This window comes from Leuresthes tenuis, unplaced genomic scaffold (assembly GCF_036924035.1).
Source record: "Leuresthes tenuis unplaced genomic scaffold, fLeuTen1.0.hap1 SCAF_20, whole genome shotgun sequence".
NCBI classification, from domain to species: Eukaryota; Metazoa; Chordata; class Actinopteri; order Atheriniformes; family Atherinopsidae; genus Leuresthes; species Leuresthes tenuis.
In genome coordinates, this window is record NW_027325374.1 from 11,525,357 (window position 1) to 11,547,945 (window position 22,589).

The 22,589-nt window shown below is 38.1% G+C and overlaps 1 protein-coding gene across 1 annotated transcript in view; it reads left to right on the forward strand.

The window, feature by feature from the left end:
* The first annotated feature begins 1,289 nt into the window (after nt 1-1,289).
* LOC140278754 (rho-related GTP-binding protein RhoN-like) overlaps nt 1,290-22,589 on the forward strand; it is a 34,721-nt gene continuing 13,421 nt past the window's right edge. Inside the window, exons 1-2 of the mRNA XM_072373833.1 lie at nt 1,290-1,621; nt 2,830-2,917. Coding sequence (XP_072229934.1) covers nt 1,517-1,621; nt 2,830-2,917 — 193 coding nt within the window. The 5' untranslated portion in view covers nt 1,290-1,516. The remainder of the gene's footprint in view (nt 1,622-2,829; nt 2,918-22,589) is intronic.

The following is a 22,589-nucleotide window of genomic DNA, read 5'->3' on the forward strand; positions in this document are numbered from 1 at the left end:
CTAAAGCAAGCATTTCATAGTAGGGCATTTTACATCTCTTTATCGCTGCTGGCATTACCCTTTTCTCCCCCGGAAATAATTTGACAGTTTTTCCTAAACTCAGAGCAAAGCAGAGATTACTCAAAAAGGTTAAATACTATTTTTAGTGTCTGCAGTTTCTGGGAATATAGTTATCAGTCTGTTTATATTTCTGGGAATGACAACGACAAAGCAATACAGTCTCGATTTATTATAATGCTATATAATCAAAGAAGTAAAGTGACAAGAGCAAAGAGAGCAAAACTAACAGCAAAGATAATATACGACATTTTCTCCTATTGCCAGAAGATGGCGCTAAAACATCCGCTAAAAGCGAAGATGCCCTGAGTCCCATCTCTATTGTCATTACCATTTACGATTACAACAAAGTTCACTACGCAGCAAAATTACATCCTGCGTTTACAGTCAAAACTTCCAGAAGGCACATTTTGTACATTTTTGTGACAGCATCGCTAATGGAAAAACTACTATTATGACGCTTAATTCCTAGTTTAAACTTTATGCAACATTTTCGTTTGTTTGTTTGCCTAAATGGGGGCTCCCCTCGTGTCAAACACATTTTATGTTGACTTGAACAATATGAACGTAATAACTGATTTATTTGATGGATATTGCAGGACTGTCAGGTGGCTGCGTCAAACCGACCGGAGTCAGAGTCAGAGGACGACAGGAAGTGCGGTGACTTTGCCTTCAAGTTAGTAGTAGGCTGGTTGTGTGACACTACTATACCTGCTGAAACAGCTTCTGAGCTGTTATCACTGTCTAATAGGACCTTTTTTGCACTTCATTTTCTTATGAATAAAATCAATGAAGGAGAGAGAGAGAAAAAAAAAAGCAGCAATTCTTCTTATTTACAATGCAGAGTGCATGAAAAATGTTGGTATCTTTACAAGTAATGCTCCTACAGCTTGGGTCAGTGGGAATTAATTAAACAAACATATGGGATCTAAATGTTTACAACATGAGCTGACGTGGATTTATTCTAGAACTGGCCTGTTTTAGTCCAAATGGGGCCAGATCCAGTATGGATTTGGGCTAAAGTTTGGCCAAACAAAAAACCAAACCATATTTTGTTTGTCAACATTTTTGTTCTCAAAATAATTGTGGCTAAGTCTGTCAGACGAGACAGATGAGAACAGATAAAAGTTTACCACAGTATATTCCTCTGAAGAGTGGGCTTCACGCTTTTGTTTTGTTAAAAACAAAAAGGAAAATACTGTTCAGTGACGTCACCTTAACAGGTCTCATTGGGTTGCCTCACTTGACTGAAACAGCAGAGGAACGCAGCGTTACGCGGAGTATGTCGCTGAAACTACAGAGACTGTGAAGCTGAAGTTGATACCCGGACTGATTCATCATCCGATCAGGGGGAAAACCTTCAGATCATTCAGAGCTGCTCACCCGACGATCTGCTCGCCGCGAGATAAATGACAATAAGGCAGCGGTTTAGAAACATCCAGTGATAACTCGGGGCGCGATGGAGAGCAAGGGATTACTCCGCTGTAAGATTGTGGTTGTCGGTGATTCACAATGTGGAAAGACGGCTCTCCTTCAGGTTTTTGCCAAAGACTCGTACCCAGAGGTGAGGCTGCAGTGAATAAAAAGAAACGGTGACTGCTGCTGCTGGTGTGCGTAAAATCGCAGAAACAGCACAGAAAAGTCCCCATGTAGCCAGAATTTTATTTTCATTACATATAAAAGAAAAGTTATTGATGTGAAGTTACATTTGTACACGTGTGTATTCTGTATGATCCGTTTACACGTTTTGCCCTTCTTTTATCGAGATCTCTTAACTTGAAATGCAGACCAGAGCTGATTTATTTTAACTATCTTAATGGGGATCTTATCGAAATGATTCACCTAATCATTTTACCAGATCACTGTTGCCGTTTATATAAGAGGATAAAGCAAACATTCTGTAAAAAATGATAAGATTAGAAGTTTAGTAGATTAGCTAGTGTGGTGTTGCCACCGAAATCTCATCTTGCTGCTCATTTACGCATCTCGCGCTTATCTGGGAGTGTGCCGGAGCGGTCTGTTCTGACAACATTGGGACATTCCTTTCTGACTACAATGTGTTTTTACACTGACATAGCAGAAACCAAATCTATCGTGCTGTTATAATGTTTAGTTGAAATATTTATCAGAAAACACGAGAATTTAGCTCTGGAGTTTAGTCATGAAATAAAAGACACAACCTGGATTCTTCGGGAAGGTAACATTCTTATAATGGTTAAAAACATTGAATGTATTCTTTGGTAGTAAACACAAAGTCAGATGAGCTGTGAATTATTTGGACAACAATAACAGGCCTATCCAGTTTTCTTATAAACTGTGTGTATAGTTTTGTCATTGTTAGTATGTTGATGACAATGCCTGTCAGCATCCTAACCACAGCATGCAGTTTAATCCGTTTACATATCATTTCGAAAAATGAAATTAATTAAGGTTTCTTTATGACAATCTACAGGACAAACAGATGTGACTGATTGGAAGCTCTGTGCTTTCAGATGAGGTTTTTTAAATTTTTTTATTTGAAACTCTCAAAGTGTCTGAAGATAGTGAAACAAAAGCTTTTTGACCTAAATTTTGGAATTTGGAAATAGGTCAAAGCTTAGAATTGGCTTCATCTACTTTACACACACGATCTCCTGCCTCTTGACATTCACCACTGCACTTCCCTCTGCACCCCAGCTATTTGAGATAATTAGGAAAATCCCACCCAATTTTATAACGTGTGGCACACCCCTCTGAGCTTTGATCTCACTATAGCCAAATGTCTTGTTGCAGAATTACGTTCCTACGGTGTTTGAAAATTACACAGCCAGCTTCGAGATTGACAAGCAGAGGATCGAGCTCAACATGTGGGACACTTCAGGTAGGATGCCCTTTCATCCTTTTGTGCTGCAGGATTATCACACCAGAGTCCTGCATCATCTACTCCTGAAAAAGTTATTAAGTTTGAAATGTTTCAGTATATGGTAATTTAATCATATATATATATATATATATATATATGTGTGTGTAGACACAGCAGTGGTAGACATAAAACAGTGTTGAGTGTTTAAATAACTTTAGCCCTGTAATCACCTGTAGAGTTCATTTGTCATGTGTCAACAGCTGCTCAACAGTTAGATCACCTCGTTGAAGGAATAAATGAGTTGTCATTCATCACGTGGCTGCTATGAGGAACTATAACCAACAGACAGAACTTTAAAAGAAAAAAAAAAAAAAAAAAGTGATTTAACAATCCTCGGCAACTACAGCCAACAGCTCAGGTTTATTTGTGCTGTTATCTGTGCATTCATGTTGATTTTTAGAAACATAAAGTTAATATTTTGTAGCCCAGAATCATTTTAATTATTCAAAACTGTAGTTTGGTACAGTCAAACTCTTTCGGTCTTCTTTTTTTGGGGTCCTTTCACATTTCACTTGCGTAACAACAATTAAAAAAAAAAAACAACTTGTTCTCATACAGCCAGAGAGCAGCTATAATGTACAGCGTTCCATTAACCTCCGCCCATGCAGACACAGAGACCAGCTAGACAAGCTAGAGATTAAGTGCTGCAGCTGCCATGGCTGCTGCAGCCCTGTAGACTCACAGTAGGCGAGGCCGCTGTGTTTAAACAACACCCTCTAAAATTGTTAGCTGGTTGACACACACACACACCTTTCTCTCCCTGAACTGTTTTGATGGATAACAATTGCAAAGTGGAACACTTAAACAGTTACTGACTCCACTGTCTTTCAGAACTTCACCGTTTCATATTATTGAAATCTCAGCTGAATATACTGGATGATGTTCCTAGGTGCGAGTGTGTGAAAATTAGGTTTAAAAAACAAAAAAAAATTGTCTTAACAAAAAAATTCTTTACATCTGCAAATGTATGTATCGATGAATGTATGTATGATATATCAATGCTGGTAGCTGATGGTCCAGCAGTATGAAAGAAAAAGGTAACAACTCACGTGTCTGTGAGGACATTTTACAGTGGACCCAAATCAATGATACTGACAAGTAAAAAAAATAAATAATTAAAAAAAATCCCTTAAACTCCAGTTATTTACCATATGGGGCCTAAAAAGGAAGGCAGTCAGCGTTGCAGACAAGACAGGCGAAGAAACAAAGACCAAGTCCAAAATCCAAACTGCCAGGCAAGAGGGAATATTCAAGATAAGGCAACAGGAACAAATTAGTACTAAAAACTAGAGGGAATAAACTGTGTGCTGTGTAAGTGATAACTGATTGGAAACAGGTGCACATGATGAGAACAGAGAAGTGGGATAATCACCTGAACTCGGAACAGGTGTGGAGCAATTAAACACAGGAAACAAAACTAAGCAGAATTCACAGAGACAAAATATTCAAAACGCATCTAAAAACAGCACATGGTGATAAAAAATAAATAAAATAAAAAACTACAACAAAAAATACCAAAGAACATGACAAAATCCCCAAATATGGTCCAAGTGGACAAAAGAGACAAGCGAAATACCACAAACCACAACAGCGTCTAACCCAGAAACTACTGGCTCAGCTGATCCACCTGACTGCAGTTAGCTGTCTTTCACATCTCTGTGGTCAAACAAGCTGTCTATGAATTCGGAAAAGTGGTTTAAAAAAAGGCTTATCTACAGCTGTTGTTTTATACAGACCTGATTCCCTGGGTAACTGGTCTTTATGCTTCCTAGCAACTAATGTCACAGGAGAAAGGGCATAATAAAAATACACTGTAAAGCTACGTAGCTTATATTGGAAGTTAGAGGGTAGGCTCTGGCGTTGGAATAACATATAAGTACTTTTGCAAAAGCAAAATAATATTTATGTTAAACTTTTGGGTACAACTGCTCACATTACAAGCTTTACAAGCACAGCTGTTCTACTTCCACATTTGTGACATTTCATATGAAACATCAGGTGCTTTGGAACTGCGTCTTAGTGTCGACTAATTTCACCCACCAATGAAACATGACTGGAGAAAAACATTCACACCGAGTGATATCATCTCTTTTTCACTCAATTTCATTCTAATTTAAATGTTAAAAAAATTTAAATCAACAGTTACTAAGAAGTTTCAGTTTTCACTGAAGACTTTATTTGTTAAAAGCTGTGGTTATGAATAAAAGCTAAGTTATTTTTCTCTAGTTTTCCCCATTTTTTAATGACTGACAGTGTTGTTGAATTTAAACTAAATAATACTGTGTCCGACGACTATGGGTCCAAATGAACGAATAAAATGTGTTTAGATGAAGCTAAATTGAAAATAATGCATTCATGTGGTGTAATGCTCTTATGTTACATAACTGATTCATAAGAGGAAAATTAGCATGGATGTGCTCTCAAGTCAGAACAACAACTTAGAAAAGCCAGGAAAACCTTTTTTTAGACGACTTACCGAGTGTTATTGTATGTAACATTTAGTTTGTAATAAGAGTTTGTTTCTGTTTCAGAGTGACCCTGAAAAGTCAGCTAAACCAATATCTTAGTGGAAACAGCCATATATGTGTTGATGTTGATGATATCTGACTGATATACAAGACATCTTCTTTGAAATGATAGAATGAATGCCTTTCATTGTCATAATAGAAAAAAATCAACAAATTGGATGGTTTTACTTTAATAATGCAAGCAGCAACTCCAAGCAATAGAAAAATATTTTTAAAGATAATAGCAAGTGACAAAGTATACAGATGAATAAGCAAGAGAAATAGCTAAGAAATAATGCATATACAGAGGGAATAGAAATTTAAATAACAATATCAAGACTATTAAAAAAGATAGGATTCTTTTTGACATTTTGAAGTTGTAACAACTATTTAGAGAATAGAAAATAGTTATAATATATTCATAGTGAACATCAACCAGCTCTCAACTAATCAATGTTTAAACCCCGATTGTTGCTCACTGGGTAAACTAAGCCAATTGGCTCTGGCTTTAGCTTCATATTTACAGATACGAGACTGATATAATTAATTCTGTTTAGCTCTCTAATTAGTCGCATTAGTGTTAAAGGTCTAGCTGCTAAATTATGTAGTTTTTGGCAGATGATTCTGGCTCTCTCCAGCTCTCCATGAGTAAAGAGGAAACATGTGCGCTGCCTCGCAGCATTGTTTCTGGCTACTGAGAGTTTGCCTCAGGAGGCAGCACCTACACCAGTAGTCCCACAATTCTCTCTGGGACTTTCCACATCTCATAGTCACTTGTAAGCACAGTGTGCTTACAAGGAAGCTTTTGTGTATGCTCACTGCTGTAAGAGTACCTGTAATACCTTTGAGTTTATCCTCTTACATCTGCTCTTCCTTATGCAAACACAGCTCCACTCGAGTATTTGTACATACCTTCTCTGATGTGTGAGAGTGCGTGTAGTCATGGGAATGTGCAGGCATGCGTAAGCGACAGCAGGCAAATGTTTGTAAGCATTCAGTTTGTCTGTGCGTGGCATTGTGCCATTGTGTGTGGCTCGAACAGCAGCGAGTCGCAGGCAAAACTCAGACACACATCCGGCATTTTAGGAAATATCTGCTGTTTTAGTGTGAAATGTAATACATGTGATATTAAGCCATCACTTTAAATCAGAATGCTATATTCCTTAGAGCACTGAAGGTTGATACGGATGATAAAAGTACACACGCTCATCACAGACATAGACGCAGACACAGGGCGGGAGTTTCTGTGTGAATAACAGTGGAACTTAGGGTTAGAATGAGGGACAATAAGAAGAGAAGGAGCAGGCTGAGTTGTTGTACAGTCTCACAGATAGCAAATGGTGTTGGGCGAGGTGCCAGACGAGCCTCTGAGCTTCCCACTCATTCTGCAGGCACAAACAGAGGATTTAATTAATCAGGCACTGGCTGTGTGACCGAACACTTGCCCCCTGTCTCCTTCATTCTTCATCTCCATATACCTCCCACTGCCTCTTCAACCTCCTGCCTCCCGCCGCTGCAGCCGAACATGTGTGGGTTCAAACTCCCTGCCTTGTAGGTCATGCTATTTTTTTTTCCTCCAGCCAAACTAAATTCCTTCTTCAGTCTATCCTCTGCCATCTCTCATTCTTCCCTTAGTCTTTCTGCCGCTGTCAGGTCCCTCTGTTTGAGTCTTCAGTCATGTGGAGGTGACACAGAGTCGAGATTAGGATCAGTGAAATGTTAGTCACGCTCAATCTTGGCCTTTGAAATGCCAGCCTCACCTCAAGATGTGCTTTTAGGCTTTCTGATAAAATCACAGCTATTATGTAACTGTAGATCTTAAAATATCCTCTTTCAGAACATTTTTAGGATTTGTTTTGCTTTAAAATGTCATTGATCAAAATACCCATCTAAGGGGCTACATAGTACAGTTGAACACCCTGTTTCTTCCACTTTGTGTATATTGTGTGCACAGTGGAGGTGGAAACTTTTCCGGTGCTTTCAAGTTTTCCACATGTTGTCAACATAGATTAAGATAACACAACTTCAAACTGACTAAGTACACAGTACATTAAGTACTTGCCTAAAACACCTTTGGCAACAATGAGCCTCACGTCTCTTTGGGAATTATCTTACAAGCTTGTTACACCTTTCCTTTGGGAGATTCTCACTTTATTTTTTTTCAAGAAAACTTTAGGATTAACCAGGGTGGAGGTAGAACATCAGTCCACAGCCCTGCTAGGTTTAAGTCCTGACTCAAGACCCTTTGCGAAGATTTTCTTAAAGCCACATTGGTGTTTTCTTTGCAGTGTACTACTTTAAAAGCAAATTTTTTCTCTGGAATGGGATTCTGAAAATAAGGTATTCCCTCAGGATTTCTCCTTCTTTTTCTACATTCATTTTCAAGCTATCCTGAGTCTCCCAGCCTCACAAGGCAGCACAATTTCCCCGTAGATCAAACACTGCAGTGTATCACTACATATAACCCACTGAATTGTTTTGTTGTATTAAAAATGGTTTTATTCACTATACTGAACAAGACTTTTCGGGGGGCACGCATGGATACAAGCTAATTATTAAACTACACTTTCAAACAATATTAGTTTAATTATGAATTTCTGTAAGGCAGCACACAACCTGTATCAGTGTTGTAATAGTCAGTCTTGTTCTGGCATTATGAGTCATTACTCTTGCTCTTTTTTGCTTTTTTTATTTCTGAAAAAATGAAAAGTTATGGCCCATGATCCAGATTTATTTTCTAAGGATCTATGACTCTCTTTAGTTTATTGAGTATGTGCATGATGTTGGTAAAATTATCCTAAGGCAATAGACCATGTGGAGTTGTCAAAAGACAAGTGTTAGATCATCATAATTAAAAAAATAAAATAAAAAAACTGTACTAAGTTTGAAAGCAGTGTGATGACACAGCATTGTTTTTCTAAAGCTTGTTACTCTTCGAATATAAATAAAAAGAATATGAGACTTTAAAACCTGATCCCAGCAGACCCAAAAGCCATAACACAGTTAATACATCTCAATTTGCTTCTCTCTGCACTTTTCTTTCCATCTCTTTAATTTCACCCATTCTCTCTAATATTCTCTGGCTGCCTGCCTCTCACCAGTCCTTTTCAGTTTCTCTGTTTCCAACAAGTCAAGGTCAGAGGACCTGCTGTAACAGGGCAGTGCCCTCTCAGCACTCTTGCACTCGATTAGCTTACCTCGCGCTTTCTTTGTCAGTCTCTCTATCCGTCTTTATGTCTCTCCTTCACCTCCCTCTCAATCTTTTTCTAATTTTCTTGGTTAATCCCAAACTCCTGTAGTCAATGGATCCTGGCACTCCAGATACAAGGTATATCTTTCAGTAATCTGTTTTAATGTGCAGCAACGGGAAGAAAACCTGTGCTATGACTGCCACGTTGCTGATTTTCCCAGACAAATGATCTCTATTCAATGTCTATTGTAAGCATTAGGTAACTAACCATGTTCAACTGGTTCTGTTTGGTCTCTCAGAATACTTTTTTTTTTCCACTGGGAAAAAAAAAATCATAAATATCTTAAGTGTTGTGACTATAGATGGGAGGAATTAATTGCTCACAAAACTCTGTGCTACAGCACTCATCAATTATCAGCCAATTTTACAATGTGATGTTTAAAAAGGCCATGAATTAGATTAATACATTAACTCCGGGGCTGACCTTTACATTCTTAGTTAATCATCTGGAGCTAATTATGAGCATGCCCTAAAATCAATGTTTCCTGGATTCCAAGGTAATTATAACTTAACATGTTATTATATTAAACTTTGCATTTAATCAGACTTTGTCTTGGTTCACCCAACTTAAAGACAACAAGCGTCACACTTATTCAGTGTTGGTGGTTGCATTTGACAAAGCTGCACTTTTTTCCCCCACCCCTGTCGGTGAATTTCATGATATCCAGGTTGAACTGTGGCAAGGAAGTGAGGAAGGCATCCAGCGAGGGGGCAGGAGGTGGCATCTCTGCTTTTTTTTAGATGACGTTAACCTTCTGGCACCATTTCAGGAGGGCCTTCGATGCTCATGCACATGAGTGGTTTGTTGCCCAGTGTGATGCCGCTGGAATGTAGATAAGCACCTCAGAATCTAAAACTGTTGCTTTCTTCGAGAAAAGGATGGCATAACCCCTTTGAGATAAAGGGAGATTAAAGTATCTCTGGATCTTGTTTCAAGTGACTGTGAAACAAGAAGAGTGGCCGAAGGTTGGGTGCAGTTTCTGCAGTGATGTGGTTTCTGTATCATACCTTGGTGGTGAAAAGGGAACAGAGAGAGTCCATTTAATCTAGGTTTCTATAATTATTTATTTTTGTGAACTTTGGATAATGCCTGAGAGACCAAGACTGTAAATACGAGTTGCAGAAATGCACTTCGTCACAGCCAGTCTGGAGATATAATAAGTTCAGAAATCCAGGGAAAGGTAAGAATCAACCCCCTGATTCTAAACTAATGCCACGTTTATACTTTTGGGCCAAAAGTGGGCGAGTGATTGTGTGCCAGGACCAATGTCACATCTGAGGCTTAGAGGGATCTCGCTGGGCTTGGGGCCAGAGATTTTGGCCAGGCGAATATGCTTGGGCCAGACGAGGCTACTCTTGTATGAAGTGGCATCAGAGGCAGAGTGGCTTGAGATGAAGAGAGCAGTTGCTTAAAAGCAAAAAATTAAAAAATGTAAATGCCAGTACAAGACCACCAATTTTCTCAGGTCCCGGAGAGGCATTCAGAAGAAGAAGATTCCTAATTGTATCCCAATCGCAATCAGCTGAGAGACTGCTTGCCACACCATTGTTCTGTTGTTGTTCTTTTTTTTGTTCTTTCAGTAAATAATTTCACAAGTGAAACAGCAAAAATGATTACACTGAAAGTGTATGTCTGAACCTAGGAAATCTAACTTGCAATTTGTGGTATCTGGTTGTTGACTTCAGCTTCATATTCTATGGGCATCCTTGATGATATTTCTCTGTATGATGTGTGTGATTTTTTTTTTAAACCATAGGATGTACAGGATCCATAATCCGTTACAGCTTGGGTAACATTCACAATGACAGTTTATCACGGGCAAGATTTAGAACAGTATTCCAGGGCCAGTGGGCCCACAGTTAAAATGCAAAGAGATTTTTGGCTTGGAGCGCTTGCTGGCTTAAAAATAACTCTAGCCTGCAGTAGACCATAGTCAGTTGAGGTGGTTTAGGCACATGATAAAGATTCCTCCTGGATAGCTTCCTTTTACCAGAGGTTTACCAGACATTTTGAACTGGGTGGAGGCTACAGACCTGACCCAGGAATCACTGGGTCAGGTCTGTGATTGTATCTCTCAGCTAGCCAGGGAACAGCTTTGGGATTCCTCAGGTGGAGCCAAAGGAAGCGGCTGGAGAAAGATAAGCCTGGGTGTCTCCGTAATGCTACCGTAATGCTGAAATTAAAAAAAGGGGTTTGAGGATATATATGTGTCGATGGTTATTGCACACAAGGAAGACCAGTGACTAAATTTACTATGCAAAACATTGACAACATTTTGGTATGGAATACAGTTGTGGTATATAATAATATGCATTGATAAGTAAGTGACATTAACAATAGCCACACTTGACGTCTTACACTAAAATCTGAAAGGAATAATTGAATTGATCAAACCATATCAGTTCAGTTCCATGGAGCTTTTTTGGCTGTTTTAACTCACTGTTTTTGTTTTGTGGACAGCAGCTTTTCAGTCTGATCATTCATTAGCATCATTATTGGGAGCAGCAGAAAGCTGGTTTCAGAGAAAAGTATTTAAACCTGACGTGCTTATTGAGAACCAATTGACAGACATGCACAATTATCGACCAGCTGGTAAACATAGCAGGGCATTTAGCAGCATGAGAGCTAGATGTTTTTACATATCTAAATTGAAAGTACACATTGGAATAACCATCAGAAACATAGCTCGAAATATGCTAATGTTCCTCTAATGTCAGTGTGAAGTGCAAACAAGCAGCTGTTGGCAATATAAGCTTGTTTCTGCTGCCCCCAATGAACCAATATATCTGCAATTGCAAAGACTCTAGACTTAGCCATTTAGAGCAGCATAATTCATATTCTAAATGAAGCCATGCAGTATTAAATTTAATCATTAGAATTGTTGTTGTTGTTGCTGTTGTCAGGGAATTTTACTGTTGCCGCAAAGACGTGAAGTTAAGCTGAATTGTGAAATGATTTTCTCTGTGGCTGTCTAATGGCGAAAAGTAGAGTCATGCCTGCAGGATGTTTTTGCCACAAAAAAATGTGCCTCCTAAACACGCAGGTTGTACAGGTGAGCATGTGAAAGTGTGAGGTAAGAGTCAATAAAACAACTGGCTGAACCAGCAAGGTCATACCTTGAAGCCTTGAGTTGTGAAGGAACATGTTGAGCTTTGCTGTCTTGAATTATCCTCCAGGCAGCTTTCAGTTCAGTGGGGGTCTGAACCACAGCTTACATTTGCACGAATGTTTGCTTACACACTCACTCTACACGTGCTGTGCCAATATCTGGGCACCTTCTGCCCTTTCAAGACCCAGCTGAATACATCCGTCCATCCAACCATGCAGGTCAGCAGAGTCTGTGGCAGAGATTGCCTTAACAACCCATCATTCATTCATGAGCAGCTTTTATGACTCCACTTACATGTTGGCTCCTTGAAAGCTCTACCCAGATGTGCTCTGAGCATGCATCTGTGTGATTGAGTGGCCTTGGCTCCGCAACAGGAAGGAGTGGAGAAAACAGCTTGGTGCGTAGAAGCATTTTAGAGGCTTTTTAGAAGGATGTTTCAATATTAGGGCTCTGCGTTTTTAGTCCAAGCACTGTTGCTATCTATACAGGGGCGTGTATGTTTGTGCATGTAAAATATATAGAGACAGTTAAGCGATGGAGGGATTTAGAATCAAAGTAAATCTGAAGTGCTCAGAATCATGTGTGAGAGACTAAGTGAGGGCTAAACAAGCTTCAATAGGTATTCATGGTGTGAGCCTGAGCTCCAGCCAACCTCTGATCTGATTCTCTTCTGCTCATGCAGCCCATTAGAAGATCAAGGGTACATTGAAAATCAATGGCCTAGATGCGTCTCCATTCCGTTCCTCAGGGGACACCCAGTCTGTCTTTCAGCCGTTGGTGCATGTGTAACTCAGCAGTTTAAAAGAGAGACTAAGTCTGTAGGAACAAGCACACAGGAATTTGTATGAAGGACTTTCCTAAAACAACAACAAAAAACACTTGAACAGTAAGCAAAACACAATGTACAGAAATACGGAGACATCCTTCATGCACTATGAATCAGCCAACATGTAACAACTGACTTTTATGAGTCTGTTTCACCCAGCAGGTCTTTCTTGTTGGTAATTATATGTTTTTACTGAATTTGTACAATTATTTTTGCCCCGTGCAATTTTGTCTGAGAACATAATTCCCTTACCTAATAAGTTCATTAAATGAGCCAGTCTGACTTACCACCATGGTATTTTTTTTTGTTAATACTCTCACAATGACTCAAATGGAAGAAATGGGAACATAAGGTACATTGTTTTTTGTTTGTTTGACATTTTGTCATTTTAGTTTTCGATTGAAATGTTTGTGGCGTATAATTGTTGCAGCAGTAAACAGATGGGTCACACTTAATGAGTCACCTAAAAAATTCCCCACTGTGGGATAAAGAAAGGAATTCTTATTCTTATAAGGAGCTTAAGGACCTTATCTGTAACATTATCCAGGTTCTACAAAGCACTTTACAGAGCGTTTCTCATTTAACAATTAGCCACAAACACATAATTCCTCTTATTCATATTGTGGCTGTTATGTCACTGAGCTTATTGGAATGTACATTCATACATTTGAATTCTACACAGTAAATGCAACTCAGGTGAGACTTAATATCCAAATGATTATATAATTCAGGTCAGAGACTGTATTCATGAGTTCTCAGAAACATGAGTAGCCTAACTGATGTCCTGTTAGCTGACTGTATGAGGTAAGGAGTGTGATTATTTGCATTTAGAGCAGGTAACATAAAATCTGATCACTAGTCACTGAAGCCACATGCTGGGATGCATTTTAATGCCAGATGTGAACACTCATGCTTAGTCCACTTAGAACTCAATAAACTAGGACACATGATAAAATCTAGTCTGAACAGGGCCTCAGAGTTATTAGAATGAACACAAAAGTACGATCATATGGTCATTTTAACTGATACGTTGCAACATCTAAAATATTTTACAATTAAGGTGGAATTAAGGAAAATACAATTAAGGAGACAATTAGTTACTGTTACAAATAAAGATTAACTAGATCTAGACACTAGAAATTATATAAAAATTTATCAACTGTGTGTATGGCAGCTCTTGAGTTGACACAGAGTTTGTGTACAAAAAAAAAGATTAATTAAAATACAAGTTAAAATAGCCCATGTTCCATTTTACCCTAACAAATTAAAAGTTTGGAATTTGGATGTTTTTAAAGACATTTAATTTTTCATTGATGTGGGGCTGTGTGAAGTACTACAGTACTTCAAAGGACTGAAGTGCAACTACAGTCAACAACAGTCAGAGTGCTCCTTTTTAGGAAAACCAGAAGGTTTCCAGAGGAGCAAGCTAAGTTAAAGGTTACCCAGGGGATCATGAGAAGAGCACATTTTTTTGCGACACCGTTGAAGCAGACTGTGTTGCTGCATGAATGTTCTGTGACCAAGAAAGTCTAGTTACAAAGTCAAACAACTGTCTAATAAAAAAGATAAATGGAGAAAATTGGGGTTGAAATGACCGAGGGACTTTCTGAATTACCAGAGATTTGTAATACTAGTGTTTAGCCATGATATTGACATTTCTAACAAAACAGAAAAACAACTGTTGATATTAAAATTCCAAAGTTTTCATTTCAAGAAAGTAAATAAGTAACTTTTTTATATATATTGGAAGTTAATTTTTTTGTTATTTTGAAAAAAGACGGATAATAAACTGCTTCCCTCCAGCTTCCTCGCCAACATTACCATCTATGCCAAAGTCAAACTTTGTTTAGACACAACATCTATAATGCAAGACTGTGACCACTCGGTTCATTCCCCAACACCTCTGACATTACTCTGAGGAGCAGGAGATGGTGGATGATGATGTCTTTTGTTCTTATCTATTGTGATTTACTAACGCCACTGTTCATGAACTAGTATTTCCTGTGCACTGGGAGCGAAACAGAGGAACATAAGGCTGTGCTGAAGTTGACAAAAGAGCAAGGGGGTTTAATTTGATCCGAAGATGCCCAGATGCTAGTCTGTTCCCCCAGCCATTAATTTGAGGGGCTCCTGCTGAATTACTGCTGATTTCAGGCTAAACTACACTCACTGACAGCTCTCCCTCTGTTCCTATTGAGTTAGAAATATAGCAGAAATTTTCTTCAAAACCCAGCCAGCTTGTTGTTCATACTTGGCATACTTTAAATAAAAACACTAAATCAGACTAGTAAAAACTTAGCAAAGTCTCACCTTGAAAACTCTCAATTCCCAGCTAATCTCAGTTGTCAGCATCACACATATCCACAAAATTGCCTGTCAAACCCTGCTCCAAACCTCTTGATACATTTAGACACGCCTCTAGATGTGGCAGCCAGCAGTCAACGGCTCTCGGTCCTCCATGCTTTTTCTAGGCAGAGAAACATGCTCGACAGCAAGCTCCAGCTGTGCTCTGCAGTCACATTAAATCCCGGATTTATGATTCAGTATGGAAGAAAATAGTTTATTTAATTTAGATTTTGCCATCAGAATCCATTAAAGCTTGAATTAAATGAAAATTCCATCTCTGGTAATGCATTTTGATAATATTTACATAAAGTTCTGCTCAGCGGGCCATTTAGCCAAATGATGTAAGAAAAGCACAAACATGTTTTACCTCATTATCAAAAACCAGGATGCGGATGACATTTCAGCTTTTAGTTTATGTGGAGGTTAATCTCTATACAATTCACTACATGTGAATTGTGTAAGAGATTGTATATGAAGTTTTCTGCCTTTTAGTTCTTAATTCAGTAGATTTTTAATTTCCCACAATGCATCTGAGTTGACTGTATTTGACAGGCACAGGCTTAGCTCTGCAACCTCGAGTGGTAATTTGCAACACAGGTTTGGGATAAAGCCTCATCCATTTTGAGATAATCCAGATGATACCATCAGGGTTTATTGGCACAAACTTTACACGAGGCATCACACAGTTGTTTGGATTTTCTTGGTTTCACTGAGACGTTACCCCTGAGAGGAAACATACAGACACTGCTTTCTTGATTTCAGATGCATTGGTAACAAATAATTTCTGTACAGCTGAATGGACAAAGTGTTTTATTGAAATGGTCAGAAAGAGAGCTGAGAGGAAATACATCAGGAATAACGCCTTTGTTCTAAAATGGGTTTTGACAACAGTTTGGATCCAAACAGAGACAGAGTAACACTGTGGAGTGTCTCAAAGTGTTTGTTAACGCGTGCTGAGTCATTAGCACTTGGAGTATTTTTAAAGAGTGGACTCTGATAGTCATCAGAACAAACAGGCTGAGTCCATATTGTCACTTATTTCACACAGCATGAGTGTGTAGCTGTCTGTGGGCGGCATTATTATCATGTTCAGGTTATGGCAGAAAAATATGCTCATCAGCGTCATTTAATTTGACATCTGTTTATATCTGGATGTGTGTCATACCAGGATTTTTTCTTGAATAAGAGGAACTGTCTCTACAGAGGGGCATGACGAAGACAAATAGGATTGCAAATATTAATGAACATTATGCTGTGATGGAGGCTGGTAGATAAAAGTGTCATAAGAGAGAATTAATAATTATTTTCTGTGCAAACATCTCAAGGTGTGTGCGTGTATTTCTTCTGAATCATATGGGGCTACGAAAGATATGACATTTGTCTCTTATCAGCCACTTTACAGCTTTAAGCTTCACTAAGCAAAGACATCTCTGAAAATAAAGCAGAGGGTTTAATAATGACTTTTACAAGCTCAGACAAAATGAGTAAAATAAGATATCTCCAGGGCGTTAAAATCCACTAACAAGATTTACCATATTTAACGCAAAATAGATAACAAGCCTACCTTTATTTCATAATTAACAAACCTGCCCGGTGGGGCTAATTAAAGTTTGCTCATCTAGGAAATCTTCTTCAGGTAAAGCTCATGTTCCTACAAACGAAATTGTCAAAATGTGCAGTTAGCTGACAAACAGTTAAAATCACAAAAATAAACAACAGAATAGATGAGTGAAGGAATAGAGGAAATGTAAATGCTTCACACAACTCTAACACCTGAAGAATGATGGACATTTTTCTTGTACCAGCCTCTGGGTGAATATTTGGTTTTGGGTTTTTTCTACTCCATTTGGCTTACAAACGTATTTTTAATTTTTTTTTATAGTTTTAAAAAAATGATTTGAAACAGTGTAAATCACAATTAGCATTTATTCCATTTTCTCCTGTTTCTCTAGTGACAAAACATCTGATTTGTGGGTGATTTTTTAAGTTTGCTGCAGACACTGGTGGCTGAAAATTTGAAACAATACAAACTACCTCTGCATTTTATGTTTTAATGTTGGCCAATAAGATCTACATTTTTTGCCAGTGTCTCATGGTAATCTATCAGTATGACAAAATTCAAACCTTTCTTTAAGTCACCTTACATTTGTCTTCAGAAAAAAATAATTTCTGTCTTTGGTTAAAACAGCATCTGAAATTTTCTTTCCCATGATTTTTTTTTTAAATTCCATTGTTTATGTATGTTTTAATTGTAGCCTGTGCTATTGGGTACGTAGGTATTATCATCTTATTTGAGATTCAGAGGGTGTCATATGCAGTGTGAGTAAATACACACACACACGTACACACACACACACACACACAAAGAAAAATTATATCTGGAGTTATAATTTCTGATAGACACCATTTGTGTGTTACAGAGAAGACAAAAGCTAGAAAAGTCAGATAAACTCCAACTTCCATTCGTGAACTTAGTCACTGACACACAAAGATTATGTGCCAGCCATGACAAATTAATCAAGGTATAACAGAGGGAATGCTTCAGCAGAGTAGCTAATGGCCCTAATTAACAGATCTAAAATCAGCACAAATGAAACACACTAATGGATTAAGGAGAGCTGATTCAAACAAAGCAAACACCATAGATGTCAGATCACAAACATACACTACAGATATTAAATATGTTGGTCACCTTTGGACTAAGTTATCTACATTATTAAAGTGTGCAACTTACATTCATATGACCGTATGTTCTGTAAGGATTAATCTGAGACACATTGGTGAAGTGTTGAGGGAAGCAGACCAGCGGACATCCGTTTATCTCAGCTGTCTTAGATAAATGTTTGTAAAACTAACAGGTGAAAAATTACATGGGTGTTGATGGTGATCCTCAATTCTCTGGCACTGTGGCTCTGAACTAAATCAATTCACTGAGTGTCCACTGACCATAGTTAGTCCTGAAACTGTGGTTATCTGAGTAGGTGTGCAGACCTCAAACCTCCACTCTGTGCAGCTGGCTCTTTCCAAAATGAATGCTTATGATGTATCTCCAATAAATACATGCACATAGAGTCTGTAAAAGAATTATTGACTTGGTATTTTAATTCACTGAGCAAAAATATCCCTGTATGAAATGGTGTGTAACAAATCAATCAAGTTCTTGTTATTCTCATTATTCATTCCTTTTCCATATGCCTTATCCTATCCAGGGTTGTAGGGTTGCTGGTGCGTATCCCATCTATTATTAAGTGAGAAACAGGGTACACCCTGGGAACGAAACATTACCATTACCAGTCTGCCACGAGGCCTTGTTCATTATTCATCCGCAGTCTAAATAGTCTGCCCAAGTTCGGAAAGGTCTGACATTCGTTGACACGTTGCTGTAATGATGGTAGAACAGTTAGCCAACTTGTTGCTAGTCAGTAGCTAGCCCATAGTACGAGGCCAATAGTTATTGCTCTAGATGTAGGGGTGGGCTCAACTTTTGCTTGCCTCAACCCTGCTGCGTCAAAGAAATGTGATTTCAGACCTGCCCTATAAAGAAAAATCCTGAACATTAAATCAATGAGAAACAGTTTAGGTCCTAAATTCAGAAAAACATAGTTCTAACAAACTCTTACAGTACAAGTACTGCACTGCAACTATGAAATATATTTTGTTGCAAAAAGTGCTAATTATTCTTCACTTCAAACTCGTTATGGTCAATATAATTTCAGTGTCACTTTCAGCTTTAGAAAACTGATTAATGAAAATGATTGCCAGTTGCATCCCTACATCTGCTTCTGGGATCAGCACATATTGCCTCCTTTATCTGTTTAATTTGTCAGTTTAATCACTGCATGTCAGATGACATCAAATGTTGCAATTATTTATCATACTCCCTGTGTGTACTAACTTAAGTTACCATGTTTTTGAATTAATTAAAGTATCTCAGTGGAGCAACTGTGCCTCCTGGCTTCTTAGCTTCTGTGCACTTGAATTTGACTACATTTACCACAGTTTTGTGAGAAACCTTTCCAATCCAGTTCTCCAATCCAAACAATTCTGATGACATAGCAGGTTCATAGGAAAGACAAGCCTCTCTGCAGTCACTAAATCAATGACATATATTTGTCTGAAGTGGTGCACATGGGGATGATATAAAATTAAACAGGATACGGACTGTAAACGTTATGCAGTTAAAAACAAGAGACAGAAGAAAAACAGCTTTTTGTAAGTGTCAAACATCAAAAGCAAGACAAACCCATGTGGAGTCGCAGCGGCATTGCTATTTCCCAGACTTCTGTGGGCAATTGTGCTGAAAACACTGCACACCAGTCAGAGTGCTGGTGTATGTTGTTCTTGTATATTATTCACAACCTTAAGTTTGAACTACATTTCACTTTCAAACTCCCCACACTGACTCTGTTTTGGTGTTTATAAAAGGAAATGGTAGACCAAATCTGACTCACATGATTGTTGGAAACACTTAATGAGATGCTGTAAATGACACTGATATTGACATTTGAGAAGGCTGAATACACGCAGCACTCCTGTGTCTGTTAGGAGTTTGATCAGAGGGTTTTAGACAGAGACAGATGGACTGATCCTGCTACAACAGCAGGAATCCTCCCTTGAGGGTTATCAAACTACACATCCCAAAACCTCCCAGATCAATACACATTAGCTGCTGCTCGACAGCTGAACATGGATTGGCTGACATCATGGAACCTTGAGGCATGCAGTCTTGCTCTGCTTAAGTGTGTGTCAGCGTGAATTTGTTTATTTGGTAATTAGTCAACTAAGCACTTCTATAGTTCAAGATTATGTTAATACACGTTTTATAAGTAACTGCAGCTGAATTAATTCACATTTGAAGTATCTTATAATGATCACGTGTCAAAATATCATAGTATAGTATATGTTACTACCTTGACATGAAGACTGAAAGCTGAAATTGACCTGGCTATTTCTGATGCTCTGTATAAACAATAATGTGAAAATAAAGGGATCTCTGGAAATCCCTCAGAATAATTTTAAATTTACATTACTGTGGCACATACTACTAAAGCAGTAACTCTGACAGATAATGGTGGAGTTGTGGAAGAAACCTTTAGTCCTCAGACATAGTGCTGACTTCAGAGGCTGTGAGGTTGTTGGTCAAGATGAAACTTGCATTCCACTGGTAAAATAAAGACAACAATGCTGCATGTGGGGGCAAAAAGGGAAGTCCTATAGAGACTAGCTGCAGGAGAAAGGCTGCAGCAAGTGAAATAAAAAAAACTTACATACGTACATAAAAAGCACTGCGGTGGCAGATAATTCAAGTACAGAGAGCAAAGTTGGCAGGAACTGACTAAACCTTACATAAGATGTGACACACACTGAACAATGAGGAAGAGCTGGCCCCGAACAAAGGAAATGTAGAGAGTTAATGACAAACAAAGGGCACAGGTGTGTAGGGAGAGCAGCAGGCAAGACTAACTGAAACAACCCAAGAAATAGACTGAATAAAAAGAAACCAAAATACAGAAAACCCAAGATTAATTTAGCTAATCCCGCCATGGAAAACATGGAAACCAGCCTGATGCCAAAAACAGAACAAACATCAGCAAACCATGCCATGAATTCCACTTAAGGAGGAAGGAGAAGAGGTGAATGATGTCATTACACGCAGCACTTTCAGTTGTGGGTTGCCAGTTTGCAACCAACATACAGCAACTGTTTTTTCGCTCCCTGGTTCTGTTTAGCCTTTAAAATGAATTACTAAGGATAAGAAATCAAAGTTACTTGGACATGGTTAGAAAAAAAGACAAAGGTTAGAGCTAAGTTATATTATTTCAACTAAGTGACCCTTCGCGGAAGTAATTTTCAAACTTCAAATGTGGTTGCACTCATGGCCGCTCAAGGTTGCATATTTTTATCAAACGTAATTTTAGCCTGTTATTCTCTGCACAAATAAACAAAGAAGGATAGTTAGAAACCGACCACTCTGACTGAGCTGCCAAGAGAGTATATTGTAGCAAAGGCCCAAAACACCCAATAACCTCAGATAACATCCCTGATGATGGATCTAATGGCATAATTACATATATCTAAAAACGAAACTATTTATGAGCAGATAGAATAAAAGAAGCTCATGAAGTATTCATTGTCGAAATAATACATTTACTGGCCACATCTATTTTAATGCTGGACAGAGCTGGTTAGCTGTTTCCCATACTCTCAGTCTTTATGTTCACTGAAAATTCATATTTTCTAAAATGAAAATGATTTATTAAGTATGTAACCACTTTTATAAATAGATATTTTTATGTAATACATTTCCACTTTCATTACTTCTGCTTCTAACAGAGTTTCATCTTGAAATTATTCAGTATTCTGTTATGCTCTATTTTTATTCTATCTTGCCTCGGGAAATATGCAAAGACATGTACAGCAAAGACTAAAATAATATAGTATATGATTTGAATGACATAAAATGATCAATAAAGTTTTTCCTGCTGCCTTTTCCTCCAACAATTGCTTAAAAAAACGCTTGAGTTGTTATTTAATGAAAAAAGTAGATATTTCTTTGCTTCCTCACTGTTATTATGACACATACAACTGTACTAATTGAACCACCGAAAGGTATCCTGTGGGGTTTCTGACTATTGGAGTCATGACAAAGAAATGTTTTCATGAGCGAGTCTCAGGCATTCTGCAAATGATTTCCCCCTGTGCTGGGAAACAAAGCAGTGATCCAACAAAGGAGAAGACAGATTCCTGGTGAAAATAGATGTACACATAGCAGGTGTCAAACTGTCACTTTTATGAGGGTAGATGAGTATTCAACACATTTGACAGAATTTTGATGTCTAGGTCTTTCACATCCAAGCAGTATGGGTCACAGACATGACTTAGTTCTGAAGTCATACTGTGTTTTTTCACCTGCAGTATTGTGTGTGTGCTCTATTGAACTGTACCATTACAGTTAATAGAAGCTTTGTTTAGACGAAAACTGGAAGGCGACTTTTAGTTATTGTAGCCGAACCAATTGTCTATTCCCATATTGGTATTTGTGAGTTAATTTACAGCTGAAAAATATTGTAAGTTGGGTCTAAAACAATATTTCAAATGAAGGAACTTTCCCTGTGTACAAGAGACTGTTTGAGATGCACAGAAGACTTGATGCAAATTAGAGGGAATGGAAACTATTTTATGAATTACTTTGCAAAGAGTTAGAGTTACATAACTCACCAAATGTTTTTGGTCTGATCCAGCCAATAAGTTCATAAGGCTGACTGGCATCTTCCCATTTATGATACCATATTTCAGATCTTCCCATACTTTTTTGGGGCTTTTCAACTTTGATTCGGTAGTTAAAGGAAACCCAGCTAGTGTGTTTCCATCACAACAAACAAGGAAAAAGTTCTTACTTATTAAATTTCATTCTTGCCAGTCTACCTCAGTCGTCTCACATTTAATCCAGCAAGAACTACTTTGCTTTTCCTTTTCTTTGGCCGTACACACAGCTTAACTTACACTTTTCTGGAACTTTGAGGATGAGGTTTCTATCGAAAGACCTGCAATATTTGGATTTTAGCCAGCCAGTTTCAATCATTTCACTGCT